At 38.6% G+C, this 16,988-nt stretch overlaps 1 protein-coding gene across 1 annotated transcript; it reads left to right on the forward strand.

Annotated features, from left to right (window-relative positions):
• Window positions 1–9,160: 9,160 nt before the first annotated feature.
• Window positions 9,161–16,739, forward strand: LOC119250520 (hyaluronidase PH-20-like). The gene is made up of 4 exons (XM_054691919.1): window positions 9,161–10,140; window positions 10,609–10,698; window positions 15,186–15,324; window positions 16,684–16,739. The coding sequence occupies exons 1-4, from the start codon at window positions 9,208–9,210 to the stop codon at window positions 16,737–16,739; spliced, it is 1,218 nt and encodes a 405-aa protein (XP_054547894.1). The 5' UTR covers window positions 9,161–9,207.
• The last annotated feature ends 249 nt before the right edge of the window (window positions 16,740–16,988 follow it).

Here is a 16,988-nt window from a genome sequence, read left to right on the forward strand (position 1 = left end):
CCAAGTTGTAAATGCAAAAGAAATGTCCTTAAAGGAATTCCTATGAAAACTCAAATGACAACACAGCAAAACATCCTTCTTGCTGATATGGTGAAAGTTTTGTGATTTGAATAGAAGATCAGAACAGCAGCAACATTCCTTTCAGCCAAAGTCTAGTCCACAGCAAAGCTCTAACTCTCTCCTATTCTGTGAAGATGGAAAGAGGGGAAGAAATTGCAGAGAAAAGTTTGAAGCTAGCAGAGGCTGATTTATGAAGTTTTAGAGGTCATCTCTCTGAAAGTGCAAGTGCTGATGAAGAAGTTGAAGCAAGTAATACAGAATATCTAGCTGAGTATGTTGATGTAGGTGACTACACTAAACAACAGATTTAAGTGTACACAAAACCGTCTTACACTGGAAGATATCACCTGACACTTTCTTTCCTAAAGTAGAGGAATCAATGCCTGGATTCAGAGTTTCAAAGGACAAACTCTCCTGTCAGAGGCTAATGAGCTAGTGACTTTCAGTTGAAGCCGATGCTCATTTACCATTCTGAACATTTTAGGTTCCTTAAGAGCAATGATAAATCTCTGTGCTTTGTAAAAGAATAAAAAGGCTAGATGACAGTGAATCTATTTACAACATGGCTTCCTGACTATTTTAAGTCCAGCGTTAAGACCTGCACAGTAAAGAGTAGATGGACTCTTTATTTTTTTTTTTTTGCAGGTGTTTTAAGTAACGTTTATTTTTTTAAAGTTAACATGATAGGAAAACTAAAAAGCACAAAAAGCAAAGAACAAAGTCATCCATAATTACAAGCAGTTTAGTTTGACAAGTCCTCTGAGGTCCTGTGTTTATTTCTACATAACTAAGCATCCACTTTTATGTAATTAAGATTGTATAGTTATGTAGCATGCTTTCCCACACACTATGAATATTTACCATTTCCAAGTTCCAAAGCGATACAAGTATTTTGATAGCCAAGAATACACACACCAACTCAATCTGGAAGAAAAAAAAAGTGATCCTGGACTCTTTAAAGTACACCTGGTCACCCAAGAGCTCTGATGGAGATGTTCGAGGAGATTCATGTTGTTTTCATGCCTGCTGTCACAACAGCAATACTGCAGTCCGTGGTCCAGGTGTCATTTTGAATTTAGGTCTTATTGTTTTAGAAATGGATCTATGTATTCTATTAAACCCAGTGGAAATGACACTGCGCCAAAGATTTACATAGCTTCTTATAAAAAGTACTTCATAATAAAATATTTTTAAAAAGTACTTCATAGATGTCATTTGACACGTTAGACCAGCATTTCTAGAGATAGATTTGTATTAGCAGTATATCTTAAGAGCACTGAGTGATATCTAAAGAGTCACTAGTAGAGCTGAAAATAGAAATAATGCACCAGGACCTCCCCTGGCGGTGCAGGCAGTTGGGCGCCATGCTGTGAAGCTGTCAGCAGCCTCCAAAGTGCTGGTTGGATCTCGGCTAGCTGGCGAGGGTCCCACATGGCGCAGCAGACCTCTCCTGTCACTCCTGCTGCTCCCTTCAGCAGTGTATTTTGTCAGCCTGCCTGTTCTGTTCCCCACTCTGTCTCTGGTGAATCCTCTCACCCTCCTGCACATCTGGCCTATACCCCAGTTCTTGTTTAAATAAATAAATAAATAAATCTATAAAAACGAAATAATGCACCAATCCTTTTCTGGAGTTGGGGCCCATAATTACTTCCACCATTAGCAGTAGTCATCAGATGAATGAATCACTTCAGATAGAAAGAAAAATTAAGAGTAATTTGAGAGAAAAAAAGTCATTGTAAAGGGAGATACCAATACATTTTTCTAGTGTTTCTCTGTGGCACAACTATTGTAATTTTGGAATTTCTCACCATTAGCTACAGAGAAAGGTGGTTGTTGGGGGAAGTTTTGAGAGAATAATTTCAGACTAGGATAAGTGATCTTTCAAATGCCCTCTCATTGTAATCTCTAAGATTCTTTCCTTTCCATATAGCAATGTAAGGTTGAAAGTAACTACCGTGAGGGAGAAAGTAGCAATTGGGGCACCGGGGTGCAGCTGATCGACAGAGGTTTGTCTGCCTCTGCTTGGAAGAGAAACTCTCCTGACACACTTGCCTCCCTAGTTGGGGATGAGTTCAGTGGTGATAAGGGGGTCTTCAGTGACCCTGAGAGAGTCTGACCTATTTCAAGTTTGAATGCAAACTGTGACTTGCTCTGAGAAATAAATGCAAATTTTGTGAGAGCCTTGATGCATTTATAGTAGCTTTGGTGGCAATCGGAGATTGTCACTTCATTGTTGAGATCTGTTTGGAAAGGTGGCACAGTGGAAAAAGACCTTGAGAGTTAAGTCTCTCAACTCTATAGAAACTAAAAAAAGAGAAAAAAAAACTTCGGCAAACCTATTTATTTACACCAGAGGTGGGAGGTGGGATCCCAGGGGAATGAGGCATTTATTCATTAGTGCCATAAGAATCTATTACTGCAAAATCTTTCTTCCTCCAAGAAGCTGCGATGTTCATGTGGACAATGAAATGTTTGGGTTATATTTTTCTTTGAATACTGACTGAAAATTTGTCATACACTGAATCGCCACACTTTTCTTCGAAGTGGAGAAAGAGATGAACATGTTCTGAAAATATTTTATTTCTTGAATATTCAGCAGTTGTTTTGCTCTCACAAAATTCACATTCTTTGTAGTTAGCTTGCAAAGCATGCCTTTTTAGGAAGATCAATGTAAATCCTTCAAATGTTGAATACATTTGAACCAGTCCTCCATACTGAGAAAATTTAGTCTGCATGTTAAGTGCTCGAATTAGACACCAGGTATCAGCATAGGCTGCAAATATTCGAAACAGATAAGGGGAATAACACCTTTTGTAGTATCTTTTGAAGCTGACCTCAGAGCTTCTTCTTTAATGGCATTTATCTTCAGCATTGTCAAATGTGCTTGGTTACATTTGATGCAATTAGGTCCTTGCTGCTTTTGGACAAAGAAAATTTATGAGCAGATTGGTGTTTTCTATTTGTCTTAGATAATGGTGGGTATTTGCATATTTGATATGATCCCACAGGTAAAAGTTTTAGTAACTATGACTTTGAGAACTCAAGAACTAAAAAGCAAAAGTCATCTGACTGGTCAAGGGAAGAGAAACACTTGTTCTAGATGATAAGACCAGTTCTATATTGTTGATCTCAAAGCAACCAGGTATTGATAAACATGCAATTCAGAAAGTATAGTTTCAAGAGGGACATGTGTGTTCTTCCCATATGCTATAGATTGAGCTAGCCACATAAAAAAGAACCTCCTTTTTTCCACTGGGGTTAGGAAGCAGCATCACTTCCTGTTGGAGATGCAAAGCTTGTTGGCTTTTATTGTTTGCTGATTTTGTGTGCTTAATTTTCTTCTAGCCTCCTGACCTCATTTAAATAACATTTTGTGGGCCTCCCCGGTGGCGCAGCGGTTGAGCGCTGGGTTGCGAAGCTGCCCGTGGCCTCTGCGGCGCGGTTCGATCCCCAGCTGCTCCCCGGCCACCAGAGGAGGGTCCCACATGGCGCACAGACCTCTCCTGCCGCTCACTGCTCCCCTCAGCAGTGTACTTCGGTCCTTCTGCCTGTTCTGCTCCCCGCTCTGGCTCTGGTGAATTCTCTCACCCTCCGGCGCTTCTGACTGTACCCAGTGCATGTATAAACAAAACAAACAAACAAATAAATAAATAAATAAAAAATGCCTCTATTTAAAAACAAAAAAATAAAAAAAAATAAATAACATTTTGTTTACTAATTTTCACACTAGCCATCCTATGGCTGTTATAATTTTGTCAACTTCATTATGCAAGGTACTGGTAATAAAGGAAGTGTTCATTATTCTTAAACTTTGACATGACAGGTACTAAGCCCTTATTGCTTATTTGTGGAAGGCAAATAAGCCACTGTAATGACAGAAGACACAGGGTCCATTCCAGGTATATTATGGTGGGATGTTGGGTTGATTGCAAGTTAGACTTCACTGAGCTCAGTCTGGGGTTTGAAAAGTAGCATTGCAGAGACAATGCCTCACCAATGCTATTGTGTTTTTAATAGGCCTCTAGAATGTAGAGACTCTTCAACACTATTCAATCATTCAGTTGCTCCATTTCGGTCATATCTGGGTGTGTCAATACTTCATGCTTGGACAGACTTGTCTTCTGTGTAATGTTTGAACTCTGTGCCTTTTGGATGGCACGGTGTTTCATTTTGATTTTGAACATCTTTATTTAAAGAATCATGGGCCATGATTTGAAATTACAGAAGTTCAAAGTACAACAAATTCATTTATTTAATTAATTATCTTATTTGGTATGCATGAGAAGGGGAACTGGCCTTTTTTTCCCCATCACATTTATCTGACTGAGCTCTCTTTTGAATGAGAGCTAAATCAGGTTCGTGAGTCCTTTATTGTGGACATGACTTCTACCAAGAAAGCTGCAAAGTTAGCTGAACAAGAACCCCTAGTCCTCAGTGTCTAATCACCATAGAGAGCAAAGGTTGCTCATCTCCCACCATCTCTCAGGTGATATCTGATCACCCTGCCCTACCTTCTTCAAGAACAGTCTTTGTCAGTTTAAGCAAAATTTCCCCTCACCCTTAATGTCCTCTCAAAGTAATTTTCCATCCACTGCCCCCTATCTCCTTATTCTGATTCTTGGTAAAAATTCTCACTTTTCCTGGTTGTATTCTGAGTTGAGTTCTGTTCTATACTAAGGTCTCTTTCCTCCTATAGTAACAGTTTTTCTTCATCAGAGTTGTTTTTATTGCTTTAACTAGAGTCTAGCTCTGGTTTTGCTTGGACAGTTCTGTGGTTTCTGGAGGATATGCTTTCAGATTTTGTTTGAACATCTCATTTTCAAGTGTTACCATGGGCCATAATTTTGAGTTTATTGAAATTCAAAGTCTATCAAGTTCATTCATATAGTGAATTCATTAAATCTTTTAGCATGTATCAATTGAGTATGAATTGACTCTGAATGTTGCACATAAACTAATCCTACAATTAAATGTCTATTATATATGTCTATTATATACATTCTTTAAGGAGATATCTGAAGGTATGCAAAGGTGTTTTGTGCACAGATACCATTATAAATGCATTCACAATCTTCCCAAATGGAAAAAAAAATTCTTGTTCTCAATAAAATCCTTTTGGAATTGATCTGCATGCATTTTCAAAGGATGAAATATTAATATCCTTTACAACCCACACATGCAACTTTAAGGACATAATACTTAGGATTCGTGTTTAATCAGACTATGGTCTGTTAGCATCTTAGATATGTTATGTTCTAATTATGTCATGGCAGCACAGAACAAACTTCCCTTGCACAAAATAAACACATATAAAATATGTCACTGTGTTTGACTAGAGCAATTAAATATAATTTGATTTGAGGGAATGTTCCTGAAAAATTTTGCTACTTATATGGTTCTTCTTTTTCACTCTCTCTCCCTTCCCACCTTAAGAAAAGAAGCAGGACTTAGAAAACTAGTGTTTTCTTTCCAATAAACAATAAATGTCAAACATGACTATTGCTACCATTTTGAAAATATTAATTCTAGTACATTTTGTAAATTTTTTTAAAGATTAAATAATTTATGCATACAAGAACTGGGATACAGACTAGGGGTGTGTGGGGTGAGTGGATTCACCAGAGGGAGAGTGGGGAACAGAACGGGCAGATCGACTGAAGGACACTGCTGTGGGGACCCGCAGGCAAGCCAGAAGATGTCTGCTGCACCATGTGCGTTCTTCCCTGGCCGGGGATTCAACTAGTGCTGCAGTGGCTGTGGACAGCTTCATAGGTTGCATCTTAACCATTTGCGCCACCAGGGAGGCCCATATATTGTAAATTTTATAAGGAGAATTTCTCTCTACTTTTACAATGAATGTTGGTTTCATCGATGGCAGTGTTAAAGTTTGTTCTTTATCTATAATACATTGCCTTAATTTGTCGTCTGCTTCAAGACCCTTGAATTTGTTGGGATTCAAACACATACACACACACACATCTCCCTTGCTCCATCACACAAAAAATATCAAAAGATTAAGTCCTTCGATAATTGACTGGCAAAGCGCTGTCTTTTCTTACCCAACAGGTTAAATGCTGCAGAGCTATTAGATTGCCTGGAACGCTTTCTGACCTACTGACATCTTAGAGGAAAACTGTAAAATTTTTACTTCAGAATTAAGTTGTCCTATTATTTTCCCCCTTTTACTGCATAGCCTGCTAGGAAAAATCGGATACAACTTTCTGTGCAAAAGGATTGGAAGTTCTATAATATGCCTTGTTTTTAAGGCTACCTGTTTAGTTTGGGGTGTAGTTTGGTATATAATTGAGCTTGGTTTGGATACACAGATTAAAGGTTAGCAGTTTCTTTAGCCCTGAGGATCTTGAGTCCATGTAAATCTTAGCTGTGGGAAACACTGATGAAGTTAAGATGAACGTAAGAGAAGGAATCAAGGGAGAGAGAAATAATGATAATGATAACGGGAAAGAGAAAGAGAAAAGAAGTTGATGAAATGCCACCAAAATTGTACATCTTCTCTTGCTGAATTAAGTTCACCATCTTACTTGACGATATCTGGACAAGTTACTTATAAAACATCATAGATTAACAAAAAATTTCCTAGGGAAAGATAGCTTGCTTGAAGGCTCCTTTCCTTCCTGAACATATATTTAATTATTTTTAAGGGAAGAAACATACACCTGCATTTTTCTGCATTGGGAATATTTTGCAGGTTGCTTATTTTAGAAGTCTGGAAGAACACAGCTTGGGGATTCTCTTGTACTGGAGGTAGAAGTAGCTTTGGGGTTGGAATTATAAACAAAATACTAAGGAAGTGATACACATCCTACAAATTTGATTACTAGATGAGGGTGACAAGTGATGGAGGGAAGAATAGAAAACCAAAAGGAAGCATCCTCCATCACAAGGACAATGAATTTGGGGTCCCCTGCTCTCCTGGAACTTTGCTTCTTTTCCCCTTCCACATTAAAGAATGATTCCCAAAGTATTCATGGATATAATTTGAATACATTAAATTGCTGTCTTCTTTTTTTTCCTGAGGTTTCCTGATGGTGTGACTAGTTGCTGAGTATTTGAACAATGCCATTACCTTCCTTAGTTGTTGTGAGAAGTTTAGAGTAGTGGAGAATGAGGAAGGGCTATTGGAATGACGGCCCTCTTGGAGTTCAATCTTTCATGATTCCTTTTCCATTCATAAAGTGTATTTCAAAAACTACAACTCTACAGAAGTAGAGGGGCCAATTGTTCCCTGCTCCTTATCTTTTAGCCAAACATCTTTACAAGGAAGATGTTACTTTAGATGCTTATCTCCAAGTCTGTTGCCAATTGTGTCCCCAAGGTTTTAGATGTACACTAAAAAAATACTCTTTCATTGTGTGTGTGTGTTTGTGTGTTGTTAATATGCTTTGTAAAAGAATAGTTTTATAAAAAAGTTAATTCTTTAATTTCTTGACTGATTTACTGGGTTCTAGTTAGGGGATATAAATTTGACCAAGACAAAATTTCATGTGGAGAAAAGAAGTCAAGTGGTAAAATAGTTTTTTGTCTCTTTCCTTCATTTTGTTCCCTGCCTAAGAGTTACAATCAAAATTCATTGTTGTGCAATCTGTCTTTTCATGCCAACATTCCATTTGCTTTTCACCTCAGCCAGTCTCCCATTGAGGGTTATTGAATAATCCATGTTGGATTATTCTCCTGTATCTATCTAATTCCTGCCTTCATTCCCAGACCAAGTCCTGCAGGGTTTGTCCAACTTCAACACCCTTCTCTATCTGGAACCACATGGCATTTACCTAGGTCACTTCTTTATTTGGCTCTCCGGGTGCGTTAGGCATACCCTACAATGTCATTGCACTCTTTCTATCTAGTCCTCATTTTCTGTATTTGAAATTGCATTTGGTAATCTGTAGTCCATGTGAATCACCATCACGGAAGATGTATTTTTCTCTATCCTGGACGGAGTGGAATTGCTGGATCATAAACCCTAGAAGTCTGACAGGTAGAACTAAGGCTATTGGAGAGATCGGGGGAGGGCAGAGAGCAGGGTGTGAAAGGGGACCAGTAGGCTATGATGGAGAACTGTGGGTGCCTTGGTGGTAGGTGTGGTGTGGAGCATGTATTTGAGGAGGTGTAATCTATTTCTCTGAATCACTCATGGGGAGTAAACCAATGCTACCTCAAACACAACTAATTATTTAAATTAAAAGAAAACAAACAAACAGTGAGGAGTAAATGTAAAAAAGACAAGAAACAAAAGAACACCAGACTCAAAACAAAATGAAATCTTCAACACCATTACAATCACACGGCTTCACAATAACAGATTTCCCTGTAATAATTGTAATATAAAGGGCCTCCCCAGGGGCGCAGCGGTTGAGCGCTGGGTTGTGAAGCTGCCCGCAGCCTCGGGGGAACCGGTTCAATCCCCGGCTGCTACCCGGCCACTGGAGGAGGGTCCCACATGGCGCGCAGACCTCTCCTGACGCCCGCTGCTCCCCTCAGCAGTGTACTTCGGTCCTTCTGCCTGCTCTGCTCCCTTCTCTGGCTCTGGTGAATTCTCTCACCCTCCCGCGCTTCTGACTGTACCCAGTGCTTGTATAAACATACCAACCAACCAACCAAAGAAATAAATAAATAAAACATGCCTCTATTAAAAAAATAATTATAACATAAAGGAGCTAAAGATTTTTGTGACTTAAGTTCTAAAATTTTTCTTCCTTAGGACATAGAAAATGGGAAGGGAAGAATGGATAATTGGCTTCATCCCTCCTCTGCAGGCTCAGGAATGTTTGAGAAGATGACACAAACTTGCTATCAAAGAATTTGTATCTTACATAAGAGAAAAAAAATTTGTTGATTTCAAATACAGAAGTCCTCCATTTTCCCAAATGAATGAAACTCTCTGCGCTTAAATTTGAGTACTTGATAACCTTCCAATCTCTGAGACAAAAAAGTAATTAACAATATATTCCTTTATTTCCCAATCACAGATAAGGAACTTACAACACATCCCTGAAACATGAATGAAGAATAATACTTAAATATAACATTATAATATCCCTCCTCTGTGCTTCTATTTTACAGCAAATAATACATAAACCAAAGTGTCTAGGAAGAAAGAAGTGATTTTTCACAGTTATTTTCTTTACCATGGGAGTGCTAATGTTCAAGCATATCTTCTTCAGAAGCTTTCTTGGATTCCATGCAACAATTCTTCTGCGTCCAGTCTTCTGTTTGACGCAGAATTATACAGCCTCTCCTATTTTTCCAAACGCTTCTTTCCTCTGGGCTTGGAATGCCCCAACTAACAAATGTCATAACTTCAATATACCGATAGATTTGAGCCTCTTCTCCTTATCAGGAAACCCCGGGCTACCCGACCCAGGACAAGGTGTTGTAATATTTTATAAGGAAAAGCTGGGCTGCTATCCTTACGTACATAAAGGTGAAAATGTGAGTGGAGGAATCCCTCAGTTGGCAAATCTGCAAAATCATTTGGAACAAGCTAGGAAAAACATTTGCGATTCCGTTGGACCGAACGACGTGGGCTTGGCTGTAATTGACTGGGAAGAATGGAGGCCTCTTTGGGACAGAAATTGGGGTGCTAAAGTTATTTACAAAAACCAATCTATTGATTTAGTTCTCCAAAGGAATAAGACACTCAATTCTACAGATGCAAAACTAGTTGCCAAAGCGGAGTTTGAAAAAGCTGGAAGGGATTTCATGCTAGAGACTTTAAAATTGGGAAAATTACTACGGCCGAAATACTTATGGGGTTATTATCTTTTTCCTGATTGTTACAATCATAATTATACCAAAGACCGAGCTTACAATGGAAGTTGCCCTGATAAAGAAAAAGAAAGAAATAATTTGCTCGACTGGTTATGGAAAGAAAGCACTGCCCTTTTCCCATCCATTTATTTGAATACCGGAATAAATGGTTCCAATACTGCGCTCTTTGCCCGGAATCGTGTGCTGGAAGGCCTTCGAGTTTCCAAAGTGAGAAACAATACGGACCCGCTTCCGGTTTTTGTATATTTCCGTCTAGTTTTTACTGATAACTTTACGACTTTCCTTAGTGAGGTAAGAAAATCAAAGTATGAGGATTATGAATTAGTGTCCTCTGCAGTGTTCAATCGAATTTAATGTCACTCCCCTTTTGAAGGAAGGGAAATTTAGCTTTTCATAGCCTTTAGGATCATGCACACAGGTAGGACGCATCATGGCACACATGCAGAATTAGAACGTTTCATCTCTAACGTCATTGCAATCATGGAGAATAAGGTAGTACAGGCGACGTTTCAACTCAGTCCCTTCCTTTTTATTTTCCTGGGCCTGCTCTCTTGTCAATAGAAGTCATTCAAATCATAACAGGAACTCTGTATGTTTGCTAGAGGAGGGCAGTGGTTATGTAAAACATGAAGATTAACCTGGGGAAGTATTAAAAAATGTTATTGTGGACCCTGTAGCTTAGCTCTGGTGTTACTCTCTGATATGTATGACACTTTCAAGTTATTCCCATCTGTTAACTCTCTCTATTGCACCCACCAGGATGACCTTGTGCATACAATTGGGGAAAGCGTTGCTCTAGGTGCCTCTGGAATGGTAATATGGGGCAGCTCCAATTTAACCCGAAATGAGGTAAGTTGTGTTGGTAGGCAAGGGATCAAAACATTTCTATGTTTAATGATTTGGGGGATTGTTGTGATAATAAAAAATAAAAGAATACTATATGAGGCACAAAATGTCTTTTCATTTGTGGTTCTATTGTGATGCAGAATCTCTATAGCTGTTTCCATGAGGAAACAATTCAGTGAGGTTTATTAAGAATCACTAGACTAAATGGCTAGTTAAGTAGCCAAACAAAGACTAGAATGTGGTTTGATGGGCATCCCTGGTGTTTCAGGGGGCTTAGCGCAGCACTGTGAAGCTGTACACAGCCTCTGCAGGGTGGGTTCGATCCCCATGGAGGCGGAGCAACCCACATGGCGGGACAAACCTCTCCTGGCTTGCTGGCCGCTCCCCTCAGCAGTGTATTTCAACAGATCTGCCTGTTCTCTTCCCCACTCTGACTCTGGTGAAACCTCTCACTCTCCACACCTCTGGCCTGTACCCCAGTTCTTGTATAAATAAATTAAGATCTTTGAAAAAAATTCTCTTGACTAGACTGCTCGTAAGTTGACAAACGAGGACTAGAATGTGGTTTTATTTCATGGTGGTTTTTTTATTTTTCCTACCACACCTTTGTGTGTCTTCTTAAAAGAGGCTGTGTCTTCTCTTAAAAGAGTTGCAATGAGTCAACCTGCATTCCTTTGGTCTTTCCTTCATTTAACTGCTGTTTATTTAGCAATTACTTATGCAATTATTCACTGAATGACACTCAGTTGCAGGGTCAGCCATTGATGACTGTGGACCAAGTCTGGCCAGTTGCTTGCTCTGTCCAGCTCCTAGGTCAAGACTCATTGATACAGTTTTAAATGGTAGCTAATAGGTTCCTGTACATCAGTAAAGCTTCATTAGCTCAAAGTCCTGCTCATGTGTTGAGGAGCCCAGGGTTGCTCTGCACTTCTGCGACACCAATATATCATAAAGGCAGAGAGGGTATCATTAAAACCTTAAAGTATTTGCTGCCTGGCTTATACCCAAAACGTTTGCCAACCCTTGAGTATTGAATGCCTGCTGTGGTTAAATATCAAGTAATTTTTAGAGGATGGAAATGTAATAATGAACAGATCACAGGTCCTCTCCCTGCATTCTCAGAGCTGGGAACACAAGTACAGATAGAGCAGGTCAGGAGAATAAAGGTAACAAAGAGCCAGGAAGCAGGGTGGGCAGGATGGAGCGTGAAGGAATGGTGATATTTTAGATGAGGCAGTCACAAGATGCTCTGGTGAGGTTGTGCAGCAGAGACCTGTTGAATTAGGGACCAAGTTTCTGGAGGTAAGTGCAATGGCCTGCAGGCTGCAATGTGCAGAAAGAATGAGAAGGCTGGTGGGTCGGAGTGCAATGAGTAAAGAAGAGAAAGATAACAGATGTGGTTCTGAGATAGCAGGCAGTCATGTGTGGGCTTTTACTCTGAGATGGGAAGCTACTAACATGTTTGAGCAGAAGAGTGGCAATCTCCGATGAACAAGTCAGAAGAAGTACTTAGCTCACTTGAGAATAGAAGGCAGAATGGGAGACAGGTAAGGTGCAGCAGGGAGAGGAAACTAATGCAGGCTTGGACCATAGGTGTGAGCAAGTGTTTGGCAGTGACTGTAATCCAACATTCGAACTAACAGTGGATTGACTGAGATATTGAGGAGCAGAGTGGATAAGAGAAGCAGTAAGGTAGATGCCTCCAAGACTTCAGACTTGAATTAGAAGCTTCTGAGATGGCATGAGCTTCAGGAGCAGCAGCACAGCAGGGGATGCACAGGGAAGCAAAGGAGTGGGTAGTAGGGCAGGGGTTGGGGCTGGAGTAGAAATTAGAAACAATCAGGTTAGTTTTGAAAGAATGACTAAATCGTTTAAAGGTTTCCTAATGGAGAGGAAGGAAACCCTTCCTTATTTTCCACAGGTAATATTTAGTAGTGTGTATTTTTAGAAAACCTGTTCATTAGGAATATAAACCTGATTTTTCTCCGTTTGGTCTCATTTTTTTTTTCATTTTCTCCAAATGCATTTTCTTGAGATCAAAAAAGCTTTCACTGTTATGATCTAACCACTGTCTCTCTCCCTTTATTTTTATCCTATTTTAGTTTTGTGTATCAGGTCTTTATACCCTACCTCTTCAAACGTTTTGACTCAAAGCAAGAGTAAAGCTGTCACACGAACACTGAGGAATCGGAGCTGATTTTGTCCTTCATGGTGAATGTGGAGATGCTAGTGATGCCCATGCCTTGGAAAAATTGTGATGGACTCTTAGGGGCTTACCCTAGGAACAGAGAACAGACACTTTGTATTCTAGGAGCAGAGGAGATCGTTTGATCATTTGTACTTAAGACAGAAAAAAACATCATTTTACTTCATGAATAAAATACATTTGTCACCTTTGATAAATTTTTAAAATAGTCTCAACTCTTCTGCCTATTAGGTCTAGTTCTATCCACTCTGATTTGATCACCAAATAAAGAAATAATGCAAAATTACATTCACAGAAAATCAATCAATCAGTCTCTAATATAACAAGCTAATAATTTACCATAAGCTTTCAGATTTAAAAAATTATTTAACAATTATAATTCTCCTACTTATAGTCCTGATTTTCATTATTTGTTTCCAAAATCTGTAAACTCTATTTGGAGGATGAACAATTTTATGATGGGACCACTTAAAGATTTTCCTTATTGCATCCTTTTTTAGTAAAAGGAACTCAGGAGTCTCCTCTTACTCAAGTGAGGAATGACTCAGGTATTCACTAATTAGGAAGACGAATTGATGTACTATTTAATTGTCACCTTTTTTTTGTTCTTTTTTTTGTTGTTGTTCTTTAATGTTCACATCTTCTGCTCTGACTCTCAGATCGTCTTCACCATTATTCACACAGAAAGGTCCTTTAACTTCAATGTGGCTATTTTCTACCTCATGACACTGCCTTGGAATAGCCCCCATGTACAGTCGATCAATGGATTATTTTCATGATCCTCTGATTCAATGGCAATTTGAGAGCCTTTAATTGCAGGTTTACTTGCAATGACTGAACTGACTTAAAAATATTTCAAATGAAAGCAAACCATTTCTTCCATTCTGTTTTATTAGTTCAGTGAGAGACAACCAGTTTCTACTGTCAGCTCATGAGCTTCTCTATCTTAAAAGCAGCAACTGCCTTGCAGTTACTTTGCAATGATTTTATCTTAAAAAAGCATTCTGTTTTTATTCTCTTTTCTGTGGAACTCAGTTCTGACTAGTCATGTACCCAACTTCTCTATCTGTATAAAGCAGCAATACTGGGTTGATTTTCTCTTACCTTGGATTTGTCCTCCTCTTTGTATCTCATTTTACCAAACCCAACTGGAATCAGTTCTGTGTTTATGAGAACTAGACTGAGAGAATCCTGAAAATTCAGCTCCATCTCTCCCCATCTCAGTGTTCACACCCTTCATCATATCTGTAAAGTCCTTTTGCCATGTAAGATAGCAGTGTCACAGGTTCCAGGGAATAGGGTTTGGGCAGCCTTGGAAGGCCATTATTTTGTGGAAGGGAAGGTAGCAGGAAATAGATTCAAGTGGAAGCTGCCAAGATTCCTCCACTTGCCTGTTGACCTACCACAGCTCTTTGCTCTGCTGAAGACAGAACCACCTCCTCAACACTGTCATCATGAAAGAAAGTGACTATCTTCTGGGTATAGAAAAGGACAGTGTCCCAGTTTTAGGACACCCTAGTTTCAAGATGGGTCATTTTCAATACTCAGATTCCACAAATAAATGCATTTGTAAAAGAACTGCTTAATTCACCCATAATATGAACTACAGATCACATTTACTACAAAGTGCATTCAATTGAACCTCCATTATTTTGAACTTGTATTTAGAGCCATATTTCCAATGTTATTTAAATGTGTGTGGAAAATGAGATACTTATATTTATATTTCTTGAGGAGTAATGATACACTGGTGCTTTGCCAAGTACTTTTAAATACCATGTATCTTTATACCACAACCCTGTGTAGTCCATGCTGTAATCATCCAACAGATGAGAAAGCAAATGGATAGCCTGATTAATTCATCTCTCCACGATTACTTGGACAGGAAACTAAGACTAAGAAAGTTTGGAAGTTTCCTCAATTGATGCAGCTAATATTAGTGTAACTGAGACTCCCATCAGAGTAGTGGACTCCAGAGATAATGCTCTAACTGCTGTATGTTCTGTGCCTCATTCACCCCCATTAGTTTGTGAATTATTGTGGAAGACAAAGGCTAGTTTGTTCTCAGTGAATTAATCGGCGGCATGAAATGGCATGTGAAACTTGCAAATGTTTCTACGTGTATTTGGAATAGTCTTTGCTTGTGCAGAAAAGTATAAAATATGTCCTATGTCTCCCTGGATTTATATTTTCATGCTTCCTTAGAAAATGCTTATTGCTAGGATTTAAATGACATACAAATTAACTTGCCCCTTCTTATTCTGACCTTCTTATAATTTTACAGAATGCTTGCACGAACCTAGCCAATTATACGAAGAATACCCTGAATCCTTACATAATCAACGTCACCCTAGCAGCCAAAATGTGTAGCCAAGTGCTTTGCCAAGATCAGGGAGTGTGTGTACGGAAACACTGGAATTCAAGTGAATATCTTCACCTGAACCCAAAAATTTTGTTATTCAAATGGTGGAAGGTGGAAAATATGTGGTAAACGGGACTCCCACACTGGAGGACCTGCAGCAATTTTCTGAAAATTTTCATTGCAGCTGTTATGCCAATATCCATTGTATGACTAGAGTGAATGTGACTACTACAAATCTTACCCGTGTATGTGTTGGTAATGATGTTTGTATAGATGCCTTTGTAAACCCAGCACTCAGTGGTCCTTCTAAAGTGAGTGACAGATCTTCAGGTGCTTATAGCAGTGCTGCTTCTACTATACCATATGCTACAATGTCCCCACATGCTTCTGGGAAAGTCCTCAATGAGAGCCTCCAAACAAAATGCTTAGTGGAAGCTGTCTCCAACATCCTCCAAGAAGAACATGAGCGTCGCTTAAGTAATCTAAACACTCCTAATGAATCAACCCTTACCAGTACAAGTTCAGTGCTTATTAAATTTCCTATCCACATACTTCATGTTTTTCTAGCTTTTACATTTTTATACTTAGTAACTTAAAAAATGTGTTTTTTTCATGCACATGATAATCCTTAGTTTGTATTTGAAGTGCTGATAAAAACACATGGCTATGATAATGAATAGCTTGACATTTTGAACAAAAATTATTTTCTTATGATCAAATGAAACTTTAAATTATTATTAATGATAAACAAGGAATGTTGACTACCACCTTTGATTTTCAAAATCATAGAACAGTGTTATTACTAAAACCATTGATACAACAACATGATTGAAACTACATTTGACTTGAATCCAGATTTTTAACAGAACATACAATTTCTTTAAGATGATGTCCAAGTTATATATTCTGGTTGCCGTGATTCTGTAGCAAATATTTTGCATACATGAATGTATATATACTGATTGTAAAAACTGATTGTAATTCCTAAAACAACTGTCTACCTAGGTTTTGCCTGAGAAAAGTGAAGGTTTGGATAATACCACTTTACTACAAATGAGTATCATTGTGGATGCACTGTAGTTCATAATAAAAATGTTAAGAAAGTAATAATGAGCAAAACTCTTTTTCTTTTATAATGTCTATTGCTAGTTGGTCCTTGGCATAGAAATATGATTTCAGCTACTTCAGTTTAATCATTGCTTCCAGTTGTGTTGTATAAACAGTAGCCTTTAACAAGTGATTATCCTGTCAACTTGGCTTTTGAGTTAATGTCTTCAGAATTCATATAGTCGGTATTCTGATTGTCTTTTCATCCTTGGTTGTCAAGTTTGACAATATTGTGCACCCAAAATGCCTTATTTCATCTAAGTTCCATCCACATCATCAGAGAGCATTTATTGAGTGTTTTTTTCTCTGCCAGGGTCAATGGAAGCATCACAGATTAGAGAGGAAGGAGAATGTTTCTTGCTATGCTGAGTTAGGTGTATATTTGAAGAAGACAGACCTCGAAATTGAAAAATTACAACAGTGTGTGGTGAATGTTATGATAGAAACTCAGCATGCTGTGCATACAAATAAGAATTCCAAGAGTGCCTTTTATGCTATGTGACCCAATAAAATTTTAATATATTGTGCTGATACAACATTGCTTATTTGATTTCTAGCACTTTCATATTCCACATATTCAAAACATACTTTAGCATAGGCACATAGTTTGAAAAGAAA

This window comes from Talpa occidentalis, unplaced genomic scaffold (assembly GCF_014898055.3).
Source record: "Talpa occidentalis isolate TD23 unplaced genomic scaffold, MPIMG_talOcc4v2.1, whole genome shotgun sequence".
In the NCBI taxonomy this organism is placed as follows: Eukaryota; Metazoa; Chordata; class Mammalia; order Eulipotyphla; family Talpidae; genus Talpa; species Talpa occidentalis.

What these genes read in the sequence shown, in the direction of transcription:
- LOC119250520 (XM_054691919.1), top strand. Translation starts at nt 9,208, where the DNA reads ATGGGAGTGCTAATGTTCAAGCATATCTTCTTCAGAAGCTTTCTTGGA. An exon ending in TTACGACTTTCCTTAGTGAG is followed by an intron (nt 10,141 to 10,608) that starts GTAAGAAAATCA and finishes TGCACCCACCAG; the next exon opens with GATGACCTTGTGCATACAAT. An exon ending in ACGGAAACACTGGAATTCAA is followed by an intron (nt 15,325 to 16,683) that starts GTGAATATCTTC and finishes TTTCTCTGCCAG; the next exon opens with GGTCAATGGAAGCATCACAG.